At 36.5% G+C, this 18,923-nt stretch overlaps 1 protein-coding gene across 1 annotated transcript in view; it reads right to left on the reverse strand.

Moving 5' to 3' along the window:
- Positions 1–1,135: 1,135 nt before the first annotated feature.
- Positions 1,136–18,923, reverse strand: part of LOC123241257 (regulatory factor X associated protein) — a 77,421-nt gene continuing 59,633 nt past the window's right edge. Inside the window, 5 exon segments of the mRNA XM_044668954.1 lie at positions 1,136–2,462; positions 5,116–5,223; positions 7,445–8,254; positions 8,257–8,342; positions 8,345–8,499. Coding sequence (XP_044524889.1) covers positions 2,349–2,462; positions 5,116–5,223; positions 7,445–8,254; positions 8,257–8,342; positions 8,345–8,499 — 1,273 coding nt within the window. The 3' untranslated portion in view covers positions 1,136–2,348.

Raw genomic sequence — 18,923 nt, forward strand, 5'->3', positions numbered from 1 at the left:
ATAACTGGGAGATTTGAAATCCAAGGTTTGTAGAGAAAGATGAACTTGGTGACAGCAATGGTTACTATCAGTCTTCTATGAGACATCCAGGCCATAATGTCCAGTAGAACAGGTGAATGTGAGATTGGAGGTTACAACGGAAAAACAGATGAGACTCATTTGGCTTGAAAGTGTTAATTGAACCCATAGGAGCTGATGAAATCTCCAACTGTACCATAGAGAAGATAACCAAGCACAGACTGCTGGGGGGAACCCAAGGGGAGTGAGTATGAGCTGATGAATATCTAGCAAAGGACACTGAAGTAGAGAAGAGGTAAAGGAGCCAGGATAGAGCATGTCACTAAGACTTGAGAAACTATCCAGAAGAAGAGGGTGATAGTGCAGAAGGCTGCTTAGAGGTCATGAAGGCTGAGGAATGAGAAAAGGCCGTGGCATTACTGATAACTTTGGAGATAAAAGTTTTAGTTGAGTGATGGAGGTCCTTCTCAGTCAGTTCAGGGCCTGATTTATGGTCTTCTCCACCCCAATTCCCCCTCTCATAACAGAGGACTTTACTATTTTCTCAGACACACTAACCCTAGTTCCTGATCAGCTTGCATGTTGACTCCATCTCAGCGATACACAGGGGTGGTGTTTCTCTTGATCTTGCCATCATCCACAACTGTTCTACTTCATGTCCAAAAATTCTTCCAAATGATCATAATCTTTTCTTCTCTTTCTATGCCCTACTTCTCCTAAACCTACTTTTCTTGCTCAACATTACCTTCAAATTTCCCAGTTTCTCTGTTCTATTCCAGGGCATCTATTCCAGTATATCATTTATCATGACAGTATTCTTAATATTGGTATTATTTATATCTTAACATCTAAGTCATTTAAACTCTTTTTTTTTATTCAGACCTCAAATGTATAGCAACGCCCCTTATTCTAGATGAAGAAGCAGAAGTTATCCTCAATTCTTAAGATTCAACAGAGGTTTGGCTTTCCTGCCCAAAATAACAAAGGCATAAACAAGAGTCACATGCCAGCATGACAATAAATGATCAATTTAACTTGATCCCCTTTACAGTTTAAAGGAGCTAAATATAAGGATAAATTAATTTTAGACAACTCAAAGATACAACTCAAAAGTATGTAAATTTTTATTTTAGTATTTTTTGTATCAATATAAAGTTATAAATCCTATATACATAAAATGAACAAGAATGGTCTTTGAATGTTTATCAGAGAACCTTGTCTGTAGAGGCCATGGCTTAAAAACCATCTTACCAAAAACAAATGTTTCTATACAACCTGGCTTAATACCCATTTGGCAGTAGTATGTTTTTTCCCCTGCACAGTGACTCTGACATTCTTTTGGGTGCTATGATTAAATCTGATTTTGAGTTTTATCTCAGGAAGAAAGGATAAAAGTATCTCACTTCATTCTTTGGGTATCTATTCGATAGTAACAATTTTGAAAGACTCAATTTCTTGAATAATTCATAAAATACAGAGTTTTTCCTCCTCTTCTCAATATTTTCCATGAAAAAAAGTAATGTTATGAAATCATTGTCAGTTTTATCAGGCAATTTGTGAACAAGATGAATCGGCTACAATCTCTAGTTATAGAGTCTACACTTAAAGAATACCTTCTTCCACAGAGATCCTATTTAATAGTTCCCATGAAGTAAGCAATGTCATATTAGGCAACATAATAAAGCAGTTTCTTCTATCTTTTCTTTATTCCAATATCCTTTATGAAGTCCTCTTGGCTTTAGCAGGGCATCTTTGAAGACAGAGGCAGTCCTATAAAGCAGCTGATTATTACCACCTTTCTTCTTACACAGACATAAACACATTTTATACTGTTTCCTTGCTAACTCCAGTTTTAAGTGTGTAGAAAAGCATAGAGAAGAATACTCCTGACCCCAGGCCTCCTGAATTTCTAAGCTATACAATTCAATATCAATAACTATTATTTTCACAACTTCCACAGAAAGTAACTATCTTGTTTTCTTCATTAATAATAATTTTAAGAATGACCATATTTATGACCTTTTGCCTGGTAACATGTTGGAAGATTTGGGGTATTTTTAAAATTTAGGTTGAAAAATGTTTTAAAACAGTGAGAGTAGGTGGAGTTTTTGAAATGTAACTTTGAACCAGATTTCTTCAAAATCCAGATTTCCACAGTCTAAAAACCTATCACAAAAAACCCCAAATATATGTATCTCTAGGTAAAGGTTTTATGACAATCATATGCATGTGTTCTTCTTGACCACTGTAACCTACTTCTCTTTAATATAAAAATATCTTCAGTCAGTACAATAAGGTACTAAACCTGTGGCTAGCTTCAATTAGTCCCTTCACACTGATGCTCCAGGAAACTGTTGTTGTTGTCTTTGCTCCAAAACCTGTTGATTTAGTAGCTGCTGCTGTCTCTGCAGAAACTGCACAACTTCTGGACTTCTTAAAAGTGCCTTAAAAGAAGGGAAAAAAAATGTATAACACACTGATTATTTATGCAGTCATTTTAAATATTAATAATCTAGTATCATCCAGATTAAGTTTCATGTTAGGAACCAAAACATAAAACAGACCTACAAATAAATGAAACTTTTTATATTTAATATCTAATGCTAAACTCAAATTATTAGTACTGTGTAAATGGAATCTCTAACCCCCAATGTCATGAACTTTCTGCTCATCCAAACCAGTCCATTAGCTTGACACATGCTCCAAACACAGAGACTCTGATTGGCTCCTGAGATGCACTAGATCAGCACACAGGAAAAGGAAGTAATGTGGAGAGAGAGGATATAGGAATGAGATGGTAGAGGAGAGGGGCATTCTTGTCTGGAGGTTGGTGGCTGAGTGGGGAGACACTCTTGTGGGCTGGTAAGATTAGGGTGGTAGACTAGGAAATATTTTTTTTTTATTTCCTTCCCAAACTATGTTTATATTAAAATTATATTGCTAAAAGCTACTATCACCCTTGTGACTTGAGGGTTATTTTAAAAATGGCGACCACAATAATATTTTCTCTTTTTTAAACTAATATTTCCAAACCAATTTCTAGATATTACATTTAACATATTACATTTGGTATAATATTAATTTTTAATATTATAGTACATATGCTAATAAGGCTACCACCTGCATTAGAACAGAACCTATGATATACATTATGATGCTAAATCATAGAATAATAGTAAAGACAGAAGTTATGTCATGATTTTGTATGAAAAGTAGCAAGCTTTCTACAATAGTTTTTGACCTGAGGAAGGTTTAATAATTTGTTCATGTGTTAACACATGTGGATGTTGATTGGTCTTACAGGCAATGGCAGAGCTGAGGAATTAGGGAAGCACCATGATCAAATTTGAACTTAAAAGAAAATCATTTTGTTTGTAATATGTAATTAGAAGATGCACTGAAGTAGGGAAACTTGAGGTAGGGAGACCAAGTTAGCCACTGTAGTTATCTAGGTAAGAGGTGATAAGGGCGTCAAGTAATGTGCTAAGAGAAGAGACCCATTGAAGTTGTCTGAAATGGGGAAATATGAAGATGTGACAATATAATGAACTTGTAGGGAAAGGGAGAATAAGGAGTTGAGTCCTAGTACTGAAGTTACAAATCTGGGAGACTGGGAAAAGTGTAGTGCTTGGAGCAAAAAAAAAAAAAAAAAAGATGGAAAAAAAGGAAGTTTGAAGAGGAGTGATTTGGGTGGGAAAGATGAGCTCTGTTTTGGACACAGTAAATTTGAGAAACCTACAAGTCATACAGTTTGCAACTGCATACAATATGCACTTGGTGAGATTGGATTGAGGCTGAAGGAAGAGATTTGGGCTGACGTGGAGAAAATTTGTAAACTGTCTCTGAGCATCTTCAATGTTCCCCCATGCTGGAAATGTCCTTCCTCAATCTTCCCCAATTAGTTTCGCTAAAGTCCCAGATAAAATGCTACCTTCTCTAGGAAGCCTTTCATTTCCAATTCATCCTGTATGGATAGTTGTATGTACATAGTTGTTTGCATGTTGTTTCCTCATTAATTGTGAATTTCTTGAGAGTAGTGATTGACTTGCCTTTTTTTTTATTCCCCAGTGCTTTTCACAGTGCTTGGTGAAGAGTAGGTGCTTAGTAAATGTTTAATTCACTGACTATAAGTAATAAGTAAGCCTATGAGAATTGATAAAGTTTCCAGGAGTAGAGCGAATGAGAGAAGGCGGCTCAGGACAGAGTTTTGGGAACTTCCACATTTAGAAACTGAGAAGTAATGGAAATAATATAGCATATAATGGAGTATATGCCTAACGAACCCTCTTATTCCACAAATCTGAACAAATTATTCCTGAGTTGACTTAAACACGAATGTTAACAGAACTACTACCTTACATTTATATAGTGCTTTACAGTTTTCAAAGTCCTTTCAAAGTGGTTGGATGGCAGTGTAATGGTCAGTGCTAGACTTGAAGTCAGGAAGACCTGAATTCAAATTCTGCTTCAGACTTAACTTAGCTGTGAGATCCTAGTAAAGTCACTTAACTTCTCAGGGCTTTGGTTTCCTCATTTACAAAATAAGTATAACAATAACTATCTCCTGGCATTTTTGTGAGGATTAAATGATAATAATATATGTAAAAACATCCTGCAAATCTTATAGGACTAAAAAGAAAAGACTGTTCAAATGCAATCATTTTGTTTTATCCTTGCTATAACTAAACTTGTAAGATAAATGTCCTGTGTTAGATTCTAGATTTCTTTTTTGGATCAAGATATTGGCTATCTCCAGAAGCTAGTCAAAAATTTACAAAGGAGACATTTAATATTAGACCAACAGCACTAAAAAGAACACTATTCACTAAAAATATAGTTCATGATGACAGGTTCACATTGAATTCCATTTTGCTGAAAAAACTAAAGGATTTAATTAATATATAGGACTTATCTTACCACATGATTACTCTGTTCCTTAAGGATAGTCATAGCAAGGCTCCAGTATATATAAAGTTATAAATTTAAGTGTCGGTCAGTTCATAAAGCTTCAGTTACCTCTCAAAGTTTAAAACAAAACAAATTCCAAAAAACGTTTTTAGATTTTTTCAATTTAATAAAAGAAATCATCATATTTACCAGTCGTTTTTGATTTAACACTTGCTCTAAGAGAGTAGGTCTTGCAGGACGATCTCCAATTGAACCAGTTCTTTGTTTGCCAATAGATGCTGAGCAATCTGTGCTTTCCTAGAGTTAATGATATAAAAAATGATTAAATAAAAACAATTAACCTTTTTTCATTTATAATCCATGTCTGTTTGCTAACACCTGCAGTCAAATATAAACACCATATCACCTGTGTGCCCCTCTATAATCTGACTCCAATTTTATCAGAGGATAACAATTAGCTCTAGTCTAACTCTTGAATTTTGACCATAAATCCACTTTTCTCCAACTACTGTAGAAGACTGCACTTTTCTGAACTCGTGTTCAAAATTTGAGGGTTGAAATAGACATAGATATAATGCTAATATAAAGGTCTAGATATATTACGCCTTAAACAAACATTTCAATATCACTTCACCTTTTCTCATGCTTTTCTCCTGCCCGTCTATATGTCTACTTCCTTTCAATTTATGTGCATCATCCTTCAAATCCTAAGTGCAAGTTTCCCCCTCTCCATGATGTCTCTCATAAACATTCCAGTGATCTCTCTTTGGAACTATATGTCTCTGCCATTAACTTGAAACCTATTATATGCCCTTTTTAGTTAGATGTTTTTTATAGACTTAAGTCTTTTCTTCTCAACAAGGATATGAGCTTTTTGAAGGTAAAGGCCATATCTTCAATGTCTTTGTACTTTAGACAAAGCCAGCATATATAAATATGAATTAAATATTCCATATAGGAATTTTCCTATAGGCAAATGAGGTTCTAAAGATTTTCGATGACTTGCTCATGGTCATGTAGCTACTATGTTATCCCAGGCAGGTATTAAGCCTGGGTCTTCTGATTCCAAGTTCAGACCTCTTGATTCTACCTGACTACCTCTCCTCAAGGAGAGCTAAAAGTCTCCTAAATATCTCAGTTTGGAAGGGATCTTAAAAGTGATTTAGTCAAACCTGTAGAAATTTCAAACAACATTCTGAACTGCATTTATCTTCTAGCCTGTAAGAACTATTGGTACCACTACACTTAATTGCTGCAGCATCATCTCCAAGTCTTTTTCCTCATCTGTAAAAATTATAGTTCCTACATTCCCTACCGCACAGGGTCCTAGGCAGTTAAGTCCTACCTAGATGTGTTAAATCAATAAGCATTTATTAAACATCTACTATGTGTCACATACTGTGCTAATCACTGGGGATACAAAGAAAGGTAAAAGATAGTTCTTGAGCTCAAGCTCACAGCGAGTTATTCTTTCCACAAAGGAGATGAAATAAACCACTGGCAAAGTGGTAGATATTAGCAAACTAAATTTAAAAATCCTAATATCTTGGGATATTTTGCCTGAAATGCTTTTTCTCAGGGAGTAATCATACCAATTATAGAGAAAAAGGAAGATAATTAAGCCTTCAATATGTCAATTGCATTTGATTTTCTATAGATATGCCCCACCCATTCTAGTTCATACTGCTTTCCTCAGGTGAAGGTTTGTTTTTCCTTGTCACATATTCTGATGGCCATAACAACCCACAGCATATACAATGCTTTAAGGTTTGCAAAGAACTTTAAGTTCAAGTACCTGGCTGAGGTTCAATTAAGCAGTTCCCACACCTAGTGAAAGTGTCTCAAGATGCATTTAAACCTGGGTCTTTCTGATAAGTCCAGCTTTATCCACTGTACCACCTTATCAAAATGAGATCTTGTATAATTAATCCATCTATTATCAAATGAGTTAATACGTACACCTTTAAGCACTTCACTATATAAGTGCAGTGCTAATTATTGTTGTTGTTGAGGGTTTCAGCTTTAATAATTTTAAATTTCAGTTTAAGCTTTTATAACTTTAATCTGAGCTAAGACTTTCGGGACACCCAGAATCTATTTCCCTAAAAGGAAGATAATAATAATAGATAATTGCTTAGGATGTGTCATGCACTATGTTTCACAATTTTTATCTCATTTGATCCTCCCAACAGTCCTTCCAGGGAGGTGGTTATCATCCCCTTTTTACAATTGAGGAAACTAAGGCCAACAGGTTATCCAAGTGACAACAGCTAGAAAGTGTCTGGAGCCAAATCTGAACTCGTTTTCTGACTGCAGGCCTGGAGCTTTCTCCACTGGGCTGTGGGCCAACAAACATTTATTAAGCTCTTATTATATGCAGTGTACTGCACAAGAAGCTCTGAGCTTGCAAACATTAGAATACTTTTACAGTAATCGATTCCCGCCACTGACAGGAGAGCTCAGGCCACCAAGCACCTGCACCCGACTAGCCCGAGGATTCCAGACTGGATGGCTGTACCTCGAGCTTAATGCTGCCTGCGCTGCCACTGCCTGCACCTCCGCTGGTGGAGGCCCCGGTGCCCGCCAAACTCAAGGCCTGATCGCTCTTCTTCTTCTTGTACTTGTCCTTGTACATCTTGTTGCGGTGCTTCTTGCACATCCACGGCTTGCGCTGCTTGGCCACCTGGCTCGTGGTCTCGCTGCAGCCCTCGATGGTGCACGTCTTACTCACGCTGCCCCCGCTGCAGCTCCCGCCCGCGACCCCCGCGGACGCTCGGCCGCTCTCGCCTCCCGAGTGGGTCTCTTCGTCCTCCAGCTCCTCCGGGCTGGCCGTACTCTCACCGCCCCCCGGCGGGTCTGAGGTGTCCAGCAGATCCGCCTCGTCCTCGGCGGTCTCGTCTTCAGCATTTCCCGCCACTTCATAGCCGGACATGAGGTTCCCGGAGGCGCTGCAACTCCTCGGGGCTGGGGAAGGGGCTGTGGCCACCAAGGCCACCGGCCGCAGGATGGCGCCAGCTCCCGTTCCGGCAGCCGCCTCCTCTCGCGCGCCGCAAGGCTGCATAACCAGCAAGGTGAGCTGCGGGGTTGGGGGAGCAGCGGCCAGGGGGGCGGCGGAGCCGCCTGCCCCAGCCGGCTCGATAGCTCCCTGCGTCTCCGTGCTGCGGGTGCTGATCTGGGCCTGACAACCTAGCACCCTCCTCGCAACCGACCTGCCCGACCCAACGTCGACCCCAGCATCCGAGGCGGTAGGTACCGGCGCCGGCGCACAGTAGCCTTTCTTCCTGCGCCTGCGCCGCCCCACGCTGCAGGACGAGGGTGTTAGGGTGTTAAGAGAGGCTGCGTTTGAAAGCCTGGCGGGAGAAAGCGGCAAGCCCTACTCAGGCACCGAGGACTTAAGCGAGGCTCGATGGACTGCGCATGTGTAGAAAGATGGCCTCTGTCTTATTAAGGCCACTGAAAACCGTAGGGGGCGTTACCCGGAAGTGATCTTGTAATTTTATCCGGGGGATGGAGATTTGAGGAACTTTAATAATTTGTACCTTGATTCGCGGTTTTGCCTTGGTACCGTTAATTCTCACCCATATCCCACACCCTTTACCTATTTGGCCACTCTTTTATTTCTCGAAAGAAAAACCTGTTCATACTTCTTTATTGGTATTTTAACAATCCCATTTATTCTCACCTCTCCGGAAAGAATGCTTTATTCCTAATTTCACACTCCCCCAAAAAAGTTTTATCTGGGAAAGACTAATCAGGTTCTTTTTGTGGCATTGTAATAAAGAGAAAATTTCCTTATCCTGGAGTTCCGTTATGTCAGTCCTTCTCCCAGTCTTATTTCTTTACACAATTCAACTAAATTAAATTAAACTCAACAATTAACTACTGGAACAGGCCATTTCCACTTCTGCAAATTATGGCCTCTTCCTCTTCTCCTAGCATTAGTGGTTTTGGACGATTTTGCTTCTCTTTCTCCCTTACTATTTCTATCCATTTACTAAAGAATAAAACTCAGTACTCATAATTCCCCCAATTTTACCTAAAACCTGGTTCTTAATTTGACATCCTTGGACCCCTAAAAAAGGATAGATTTCAGGGGGAATCCGAAATTTGGGAAAAATAGATATTTATTTTCACCAACCTTTAACTGAAATTATTCCTAGGGTATATACAATCAGTTATTTGGTATTAAGAGAGGAAACCAAGATTTGGTTAATAATACATAGTAGATAATTTTAAATTAATTTATATTTCTTAGGAATTAATTTCTAAAATATTTAACAGAAGCTCAGAGTTGGAAGGGATTTAGAAGCAATCTAGATTAACCTATCCTATAGAATTCCTTTGAACAAAAAATATCTTTGAAATAAGCACTGTCCCTAGAGTCAGAGGATCTGGGTTCAAATTCTACCTTTGGTGCTTATTATGGGTATGAACTTTATCAGTTTCTTTGAACTTTAGTTACCTCATTGGTAAATGAGAGCATTGGATTAAATATGAATATATTAAGCTTTACTATGTTCCAGGCACTGTGCTAAGTGCTAGCTCCAAATTTATATTTTGGTGATTACCAAAAAGTGTCATGTAGCTGTTAAAGGCTTCCAATGAAGAGAAAATCACTATCTCTGAAGGAGATCCCATAAATTGGGTAATTGTAATGGTTAGGAGTTTTTTCCTTACATCAAAGCCTAAATCTGCCTCTCTGCATTTTCTATCCATTCTTTCTAATTCTAATCTTTTGGGGCCAAGCAGTGCAACTCTGATTCCTTTTCCACTTAACAGTCCTTCAAATATTTAAAAACAATTATCAAGAAAGTCCTAAATTTTTTCTTCAGTTTTAAATGGAGATTTGTGTGTTATACTGATAAATATGGATATATCAAACAAAAGAATAAAATCACTATGTGACTAAACTTGATAAGTTCTGGAAAGCTTTTTGTTTTATATGCAGTGTTTCTCTGTTTAAGTTCTATGACTTATTTTAGTTCAGTTAACTAAAAATTAAGTATCTACTATACATGAAGATTTTTTTTCTACTCAATTCTGGGTCCAATTTATTGATCATATATAGTGCTTGGTCAGGATTATTTATTTACATGTATTTGTATATGTGTACATATACAGGTATGTATACATGTGTATGTGTTGCTAACTCAATGAATTTTCCAGTTGAATATCATATTATGATATATCTTTAAATGTAAATAATATAATCATTTATATGGAGCTTTAAGGTTCATAAATCATTTTCCTCATAATAACTTCATGAGGTACGTAGTAAAATATATTGCCTTTGTTTTATAAATGAGGACATAGACTCTGAGAGTTACTGTAAATTTCCTATAATCAAACAAATACTTAAGAATTTGAGGCAGGACTCAAGCATGTGTCTTCCGACTACAGGTTTAATGCTTTATTCACTATGCCATAGTAAAGAGCAATATGCATTTATCTTTCAGTCTGTTTTTGAAGGGTGGATAGTTAAACCAGTGCCTTCTTGCATTATAGATTTTTCTAAAGATACTTTATAGAGTCCTGATGCTCAGCTGTTTTTCTCCTTTTAAACCTTACCTTCTTTTAGTATCAATTTTAGAACAAAGGAGTTGTAAGGGCCAGGCAATTGGGGTTAAGTGACTTGTGAGTCACACAGCTAAAAAGTATCTGAGGTCAAATTTGAACTCAAGTCCTCTAGACTCCAGTCCTTGTGCTCTATCCCTGTGCCACCTAGCTTCCTCACAATTCTTTTCCAATAGAAGCTACATACAGAATATAGACTAAAGAGGGATTTCTTATTGTTGGAGAGTTCCTCAAGATTCTTCTGTTTGTTAATGATGCTGAGCTTGTATCAAGCTTGGGCACTCTGCCAAGTATCCTGGAAAAGATTCATAAACACTCAAAATAATTTGGCTTAAGCCTCCATAAATGAAATTGTAAAAATCTCTTTAAAGCTCCTGACCTTCAGCTTCTTGTTGAAACAAAGATTTATCTTTTTAATCAGTATTCAGACAATGTTGTTATATGGTTGCAAATGATGGAATGCTACAGTTTCTGAAGAATTAGATGAGTATCATAGTTAGGTTAATGAAGAGGTGCATGGTAGTATGACTAGACTGTGCCATATATGGATCATAAGCTTTGAATAAAGACTGCCTTTGAATCAAATAATGCCCATTATAAATAAATAAAATAAAATACTTTAAATAAAATAAAATTAAATTAAAACTTTGAATAAAAAATGCCATCAAATGAAAATCTGAGTGAAAAATAAGAGGGTCAGTCACATGGCAAGAGTGAGGAATTAGTGGCAAGTTCCAGTGCTCTACTTGTGTTATAGCAATATTAGTGGAAAGTTAGGGAGCCCCCACCCCATGTTAGATGGCCTCTTGACTTTGAATTGGAGGTCCATGGCAAAAGCACTAAAGCCCATCTTCTGAACACTAATAATTTCCTAGTTATGTCATATGAATAAGAAGTATGGGATGCCATCATCTCTGAAGAATATAAGTTATAGATAACTAAAAGGTCAATGGAAAAATGCTTGGGAGTATATAACTAGGTTATTACATATCGCCAAAAATGATTTTCACATGAGACGTTGTGAAAAAACCCACTTTATCATTCATGACATATATTCAATTCAATGAATATTTGTTAAGAGCCTTGTGTGTGAAATGAACTGGCCTTGAGGATACAAAGACAACAAAATAGGCCCTGACTTAAAAGAGTTGATATTTCACTGGAGGATATAACCGGTAACTGGAAAATATATTTTGAGAAAGGAGGGAACATTAACCTGGGTGGATTAACAAAGGCTTCACCTAAATTGTAGCAACTGATCTGAGCTTAAAAAGAATTGGTTCTGAAAAGCAAAGATAAGGAGGGAATAGCTGGTTGGCCAATTTGGCCAAGAGTAGAGTGCATGAAAGAGAATAATGCCAAAAGTTAGTAAAGATAGATTGAATCTGGATTTTGGAGAATCTCAAATTCTAGACTCAGGAGCTTGCGTTTTCATTAAGAAGCAATGGGAAGCCACTGAGTATTTTTTTTTTCACTTTTCCTTTGGTGTATTTCTGTATCTTTAATATGTAGAGCTATTTATTTGTTTTTTTAAAAATTGTAGAGTATTTTTACATGTTTACATGAGTATTTTTAAAAAATCCTTCCCTTCCCTCAAAGAGCAGTAAGGACTAGATGATGGTGGTTAAGTGACTTGCACAGGATCACATTGCTAGGAAGTGTCTGAGGCCATATTTGAACCCAGGATCTCCTGTTTGTAGGTCTGGCTCTCTATCCACTGAGGCACCTGCCCTTTTACCCATCTTCCCTCATACTTTTTAACAGGGAAGTATCATGGTCAGACATATGCCTTAGGAAGATTATTTTGTGTCTGTGAGAATGATGATTTGGAGAAGAGAAATACTTGAAGCAGGAAGGCCTATTAATAGGCTTTTACATTATAGTCCAGTCATCTACATAGGGGGCAATCCTGGCTTACCCAGGGACTAAATAATTATGTATCAGAAAATCACTTGAACATAGAATTCAAGAAAAAAGAGTCAGATGTTCCTGAAATACATTTCAAGCTATGAACTGTTAAATTTCCCTTCTTTAGTGTAGGCAAATTTATGGCTGAGACTAGTTATCCAAAATTAGAGTATCTTTTCTCTTGGACCATACTAGAGAAAACTGATAAATCCTTTTATTCCCTTTTTCTAAGCTCCATCAGGACTATTGGGCTCACATATATATATAATTATATCACTTATTTATCCCAAGATTATATTAAAATCCGTAAGTCAAGGGGCAGCTGGGTAGCTCAGTGGAGTGAGAGTCAGGCCTAGAGTCGGGAGGTCCTAGGTTCAAACCCGGCCTCAGACGCTTCCCAGCTGTGTGACCCTGGGCAAGTCACTTGACCCCCATTGCCCACCCTTACCAATCTTCCACCTATGAGACAATACACCAAAGTACAAGGGTTTTAAAAAAAAATCCCTAAGTCAAATCCTTTAATACTCAGATACACAGGTAGATCTATTTGTGGTTTTGGATGTTTCCCATCTGTATTTGCCTTTGGAACAACATCCCATAACAGTTTGAAAATGGTTCAGTTTGGTAATTTTATGGACTTTTAGTCAGTCTTCCAATAAATTAACAAGCATTTGTTAAGCACACTATGGACCAGGCACTATCCTAAACTTTGGGAATATAAAGAAAGAAGAAAGTGCATTCTCTGTCCTCAAGATATTTTAATGAGAGAGAAAAATATGCATACAGTGATGTACATACAAGAGAGATATTTTCACAATGTTAACATCCCAGCTTTGCAATTTATTTTTCATTGATTGAATTTTAGGTTAGATTCTTCCTGGTGCTGTGGAAAGTTAATTTGTACCCCTTTTTGGCTCTCTCCAAAGCCTTTTGATTTGAAAACTCAAACAGTTTGATTATTAAGCAGAAGACTGTTTCTTCCCAGGCTAGGTTGGGCCCTCCTTTCTTTTGTCTAGATGTAAAAATTAGCAGGTTTTTACAAGGACTAGCTCCTTGTTTTTCTGTAAATAAAGTGAGTGATGAAGTCATCAATCAGCCAGGCAGACACAGGGTTGGAAGTTTGATGGGGCCACATGCCAGTGACTTGGGTCTGAAGATCCCCCACTTTCTGGAAAAAAGTCTCTTGAGTTACAGAGAAAATATATTGACTTTCCAAGCAGGTAGTCAGGTTTTTTCTTCTTTTGTTCCCAAGCCTGGTGGCTCAGCAGCTTTTGCTCACATCTTTCTCTGGTAGGACCCACTCAGGTTATTTTAACATCTGTTCAGATTCTGTAGCAAGTCTACAGGCTAGTTTAGAAATCTTTAGTAGTTTTTTAATAAAATAATACTATATAACTAAAAATACAGCCTCTAGAGAACTTCATTAATCACAATGTTCAGGATAATGTCTTAATCCTATTAATAAAATATTTCTAAATCACAACATATTGTGAATTTCTTTTGGGAAGGCTGGTTGTTGACAATTAAAAACCATAATAATGATAGCTAGCATTTACATAGTGCTTATTTGTACAGTGCTTTACCAATATTTTCTCATTTTACTTTCATAACAATCTGGGAGCTATTATTATCCCTATTGTGCAGATGATGAACTCTCTGTAAGTAGAGATTAAATGACTTGCCCATGATCACACAGAAATTATATGAGAACAGATTTGAACTCAGGCCCTTCTGACTCTAGGCTCAGCATTCTATCTACTTTACTACCTAACTGCCAAAGTTCAAAACCTACCTCAGGTACTTATTAGTCCTGTGATCCCTGGCAAGGCACTTAATTTCTGTCTGCCTCAGTTTCCTTCTCTATAAAATGGTGATTGCTATGAGGATTAAATGAGATATTTGTAAAATACTTTGCAAACTTTAAACCACTGTGTGTAACTTATCTAGCAACTAGATAAATGCTAGTTATCATCATCATTTTCATTAGTATTCTTGACTCAAGCTCTGTTGCTCTAACCACTGAACAACCTAGCTGTCTAGTTCATCTGAACTGCAATGTGGAAATACTATTAATTTTGCACTCAGAGAATAGTACTAGCTGACATTGCATCTAGATGAAAGGTTTATCTTTTGAGATCTGGAGAACTGTTTCCTTTGACTATAATAACACATCATATAAAAGTTTAGTTAAAAAAAAAAGTTGTTTCAGTGCCTACCAAGCAAGAATAAAATGTCTTTTTGTTGACCGATATTGACCATGTACAGATTTAAGCATACCCTTTGCCATTCATATTTTAACTCTGAAAAAGAAGTAAAAGGATATACTGACTGAAAAAATTGGCCATAGTTACACTTTCCTCCTAGTGGCAGCACTTCCTCCCCATCATCTCCCTAGTTTCCTCTAAGAATATAGCATTCCTTGGTCTTCTAGGACTTGCAGATATTTGTGGTTATGGGCATTTCCTATACCAAAATGGTTATGGGTATTTCCTATACTAAAATACATGGACTACTATAGTAGGTGACTACAGGATCAAAAAAAGATAATTTTTACCACTAGAGATCAAACTCAAGATATTTTCTTTAGTCTGTCACTTAAAATCATTTGTTGGGGGATATTCAAAGAGTCAAATACCCCATTTATGAAAAAGGTAATTAAATATATCTGGAGGAGTGCACAAAGAAAAATCATTCTTTAGAAGGAAAAGGATTTTCTAGGAAGCAAGGCATTGTAATTATTCTAGAATCTTTAGTATATGACAGAAGAAAGAAATTAGTAAGGAATCAATAATATGTAGCATATAATATTTGCTAGGTAATGGGGGAAGGTGGGTTCAGAATTTGCTTGACAACATGATAAATTCTTTCATTCTAGTTCTTGAAAACTGATTTTTTTATCTTTTCATATGAAGAACATCTCTGAAGAGGCCAAAGTAATTATATTAATGATATTTGGGGGTCATTAAATCTCATGTATGAGCCATGTGCTATGTTGCAGAATTATAAAAGGAATTTCTTGTGGAAATATCTGCCTAGAGCAGGTGTGTGCAAATAGGGAGGGCATGATTGAAAGCCATTCATGCACAATTCTTATTAATCTAAGGCAACCCAGTCCCAGAACAGTGACTTGCTGCTAATAGCTTATTTAATGGAAAAACAGAAAAAAGATGAAGCAGCATACTTGAAAAACCAGGCTATTAGTACTATAAATAGGCTTTTTTCAAGAGGAGCAACAGATAAGCAAACACTGGAGAACATTAAATATTTGATTCTGTTTAATAATATGAAAAATAAAAGGATATTAGGAATATTGGGACATGATGGCTATCTACTGGCCATTTCTGGTGCCCATCTACTTTATGGGGTAGAAACTGTGTACTGCAGAGTATGCCGTCATCTTTAGTAAGTTATTTACAAGAAGACCAGTAACAGGAGGCTAAAACCAAATAATTAACTGGAATAAGAACTGGCTGGTTATATTCATGACTAATAACTATGGCTACCCAAAAATCTATATTGTGTTTCTATATCCTCAACCCTTCCCAGAATGAAGTTATATATTTTTCTTGGTATCAGTGCCACTCATTTGTACTTTGTAAATGACATAGTCAAGATATAGAGATATAGATGTATGCTGTACAAGTAAGGAAAATGGGTATATATTGGTTATCTTCACAGCTAGATGGTGCAATGGAGAGAGTCCTGGGCCTGAAGTCTGAAGACTCATCTTCCTCAATTCAAATATGGTCTCAAACACTAGCTGTGTGGTCTTGGACGTCAGTTCCTCATCTGTAAAATGAGCTATAGAAGGAAATGACAAATCACAAGAAAATCCCCAACAGGGATATAGACTCTAAGCGATAACCCTAATGCAAACATTAATAATATGAATCAATGACACATGTAAAACCCAGTGGAATTACTTGTTGGCTATGGGGTAGGTGGGAGGAAGGGAAAGAACATGAATCATGAAACCATGGAAAAATATTCTAAATCAATTAATTAAGTAAAAATTTTCAATTAAAAAAATCATCAATGGGGTCATGGAGAGAAAGACACAACAGAAATGACTGAACAACAATAACAACAAATCTTCATACTTCCTTTTTCATTATGTCTGACAGCCTGATGACATCAACTATAGGCTTCTCTCCATTGCCCTCTATGTGATACTCATTTTTAATTATTTGAAAGCAGTTATATTTCATGTCTTATAAATATTTAGCAACATTGGTGGCAACACTAGTGGACTGTTAGTATTTAGGTCATGGACGCTGTAAAAGTATCATTGCAGAACTTTCCTGTTAACCAGAGTCTATGAAAGAATCACATTCCTTGAAACAAAGAGAGTGCAAAAATCTGTAGAATGAATGGAGTTCAAAAAATCCCCCTAATATATAGGAATGGATTTGGGGCCTTTATAATCCAAGACCCTGATATAAAAATAATATAGTATATGAAAAAAAACCATTTTCATAACAAAACTGGCTGCAAGGAGATCTATCAGAGGCCAAGTCTTTATACACTAGCGAGAACAGTTTACCCTAAAGATACTTAAAAGACAGGGCTAGTCCTATAAACATATAAAAAGGGCAGCATTTGGGGAGCCCTGAAGTCCTATAAAAATACTTCCTCCAATATCTAAAAATTGATTCCTTGTTCTTATAGGTTTTCTGGAACTCGAATTAGGGCACTTTCTGGTATAGGAGAACACAGACACAGTAGTTGTCTAATGCCTTAGGTTAGATTTGTTTATCTGATATTAGTGTTCATTGTCACTTATATGAGGCTAATAAAGTGGGACTGAAAAAGTGGATCCAGTAGAGCTAAGTTCTATTTGTGGCAGGAGGTAGTAGGATAAATTCAGAAGCCTGGGATACTGATGAAGAAGCATGATTAAACAGTTGTTTGTCTGAAAAAGATTTAAAGGTTTTAATGAATTGTAAAATTAATGAGAGTCAACTATTAGATATGACAGCCAAAAAAATAAACATGATCTTGGACTAGGTTAAGAAAGATGAACCTTGTAGGAAAAAAGAGATTATGGTCTCTTTATACTCTGCTTGGTCAGTAATAGTTTAAAGAGATTATAACCTCTTTTCTAGAATTTTGTGTTCAGTTCTTAGTTTTCCATTAATTCTAGCAGCCTTTATTCTTGTCCTTTATAATCTGTCTGGACTGTAGTTACATCCAAGCCAGATAAGTGTAAAATTGACACAGCATTCTTTTAAAAAATATTTTTTGCTTTTCCTTTGTATGCTGTAGGAATGAAAAAGATGATTCCCTTCTTAACTTGTGCATTTGGAGGAATGAGTTGATTTCAAATACCTGAACTTTTTGACAAGTCTAGAAGATCTAAGGTAGATGAGTTTTCATAAAGGTCAACAATGAGCTGAAGAGCATAATGATGGCAATCAGGTGGCGAAGGGCTTCCTGTTCATGCTGTATGAAATCACTTGAAACTAGCAATGTTCAGCTTGCATGAGAGAAGGCTAGGGACCTGATAGCTGTTTTCATGTACTTGAAAAGTCCTCATATGGAAGAGGAATTAAATTCATTCTTTGTGGATCCAAAAGGTAGAACTAGGAGTAAAACCTGGAAGATGCAAAGGAGATATTTTAGTCACAGTGTCAGGAAAAATTTCATAACAATTTTGGAAGTGAAATGGCTGTCTTGGGAAGCATTGGGTTCCTTCTAATTGGAAATGTTCAAAAAGAAGCTGAGTGAATACTAATAAAGTGTGTTACAATGGGAATCCTTTATAAAAATTATAAATGTGATATGAATATTGCAAATGAAATTATTTATTTTACATATAGTTTTTAGCCATTATTCCTGCTGAATCCCACTGCTTTAATGTTATTATTCTCACTTAAATGAAAATGAATGGTGGTATATTAGGTAAAAAAATCTAGGCTAATACATTAGCCATCTAGTTTGAATTCCTCTTCTATACTGTTATGCTAATAAAAATATCTGTGGGTTAAATAACAAATTCTGTGGGTGAATAATTCCTAGGTGGTTTGGTAAAGGGGAGGAATAGGGAAATGGAGTAGAGAGGAAAGCCACCAGGAAATACAACTGGATCTATTGCAGTGGGTCCTTGCTGTTAGTTAGGTGCTCATCCATGTATTTATTTTTGGCCTCTTTAGCCAGAGCCTTTTCTGTCTTCTGGTGACCTTCTATTATACCTGTATTTTATTTGTATAGATGTTTTATTTGTTCTATTAGATTATTAATTACTGAAATATAACGATTATAGCTCATCTACCTTTTTATCTTCCTTTACAGCCTAAATAATGTTTTGCACATAGTTGGCATTCCAGAAATAATTTGTTGGCCTCACTTTACTTGGCATTTGAACTGAAGGAAACTAATGAATGCAAGTCTACTTTATATTAAAATGTAATAGCAATGTAAGCTTGAAGCTTCCATTCTATATCCATACAACACATGGTCTGAAAATCTTAGAACAAAATTAGTAAATCTCACTCCTACATTAGCCTTTTTTTCAC

The sequence above is a fragment of the Gracilinanus agilis genome, chromosome 3 (assembly GCF_016433145.1).
Source record: "Gracilinanus agilis isolate LMUSP501 chromosome 3, AgileGrace, whole genome shotgun sequence".
NCBI classification, from domain to species: Eukaryota; Metazoa; Chordata; class Mammalia; order Didelphimorphia; family Didelphidae; genus Gracilinanus; species Gracilinanus agilis.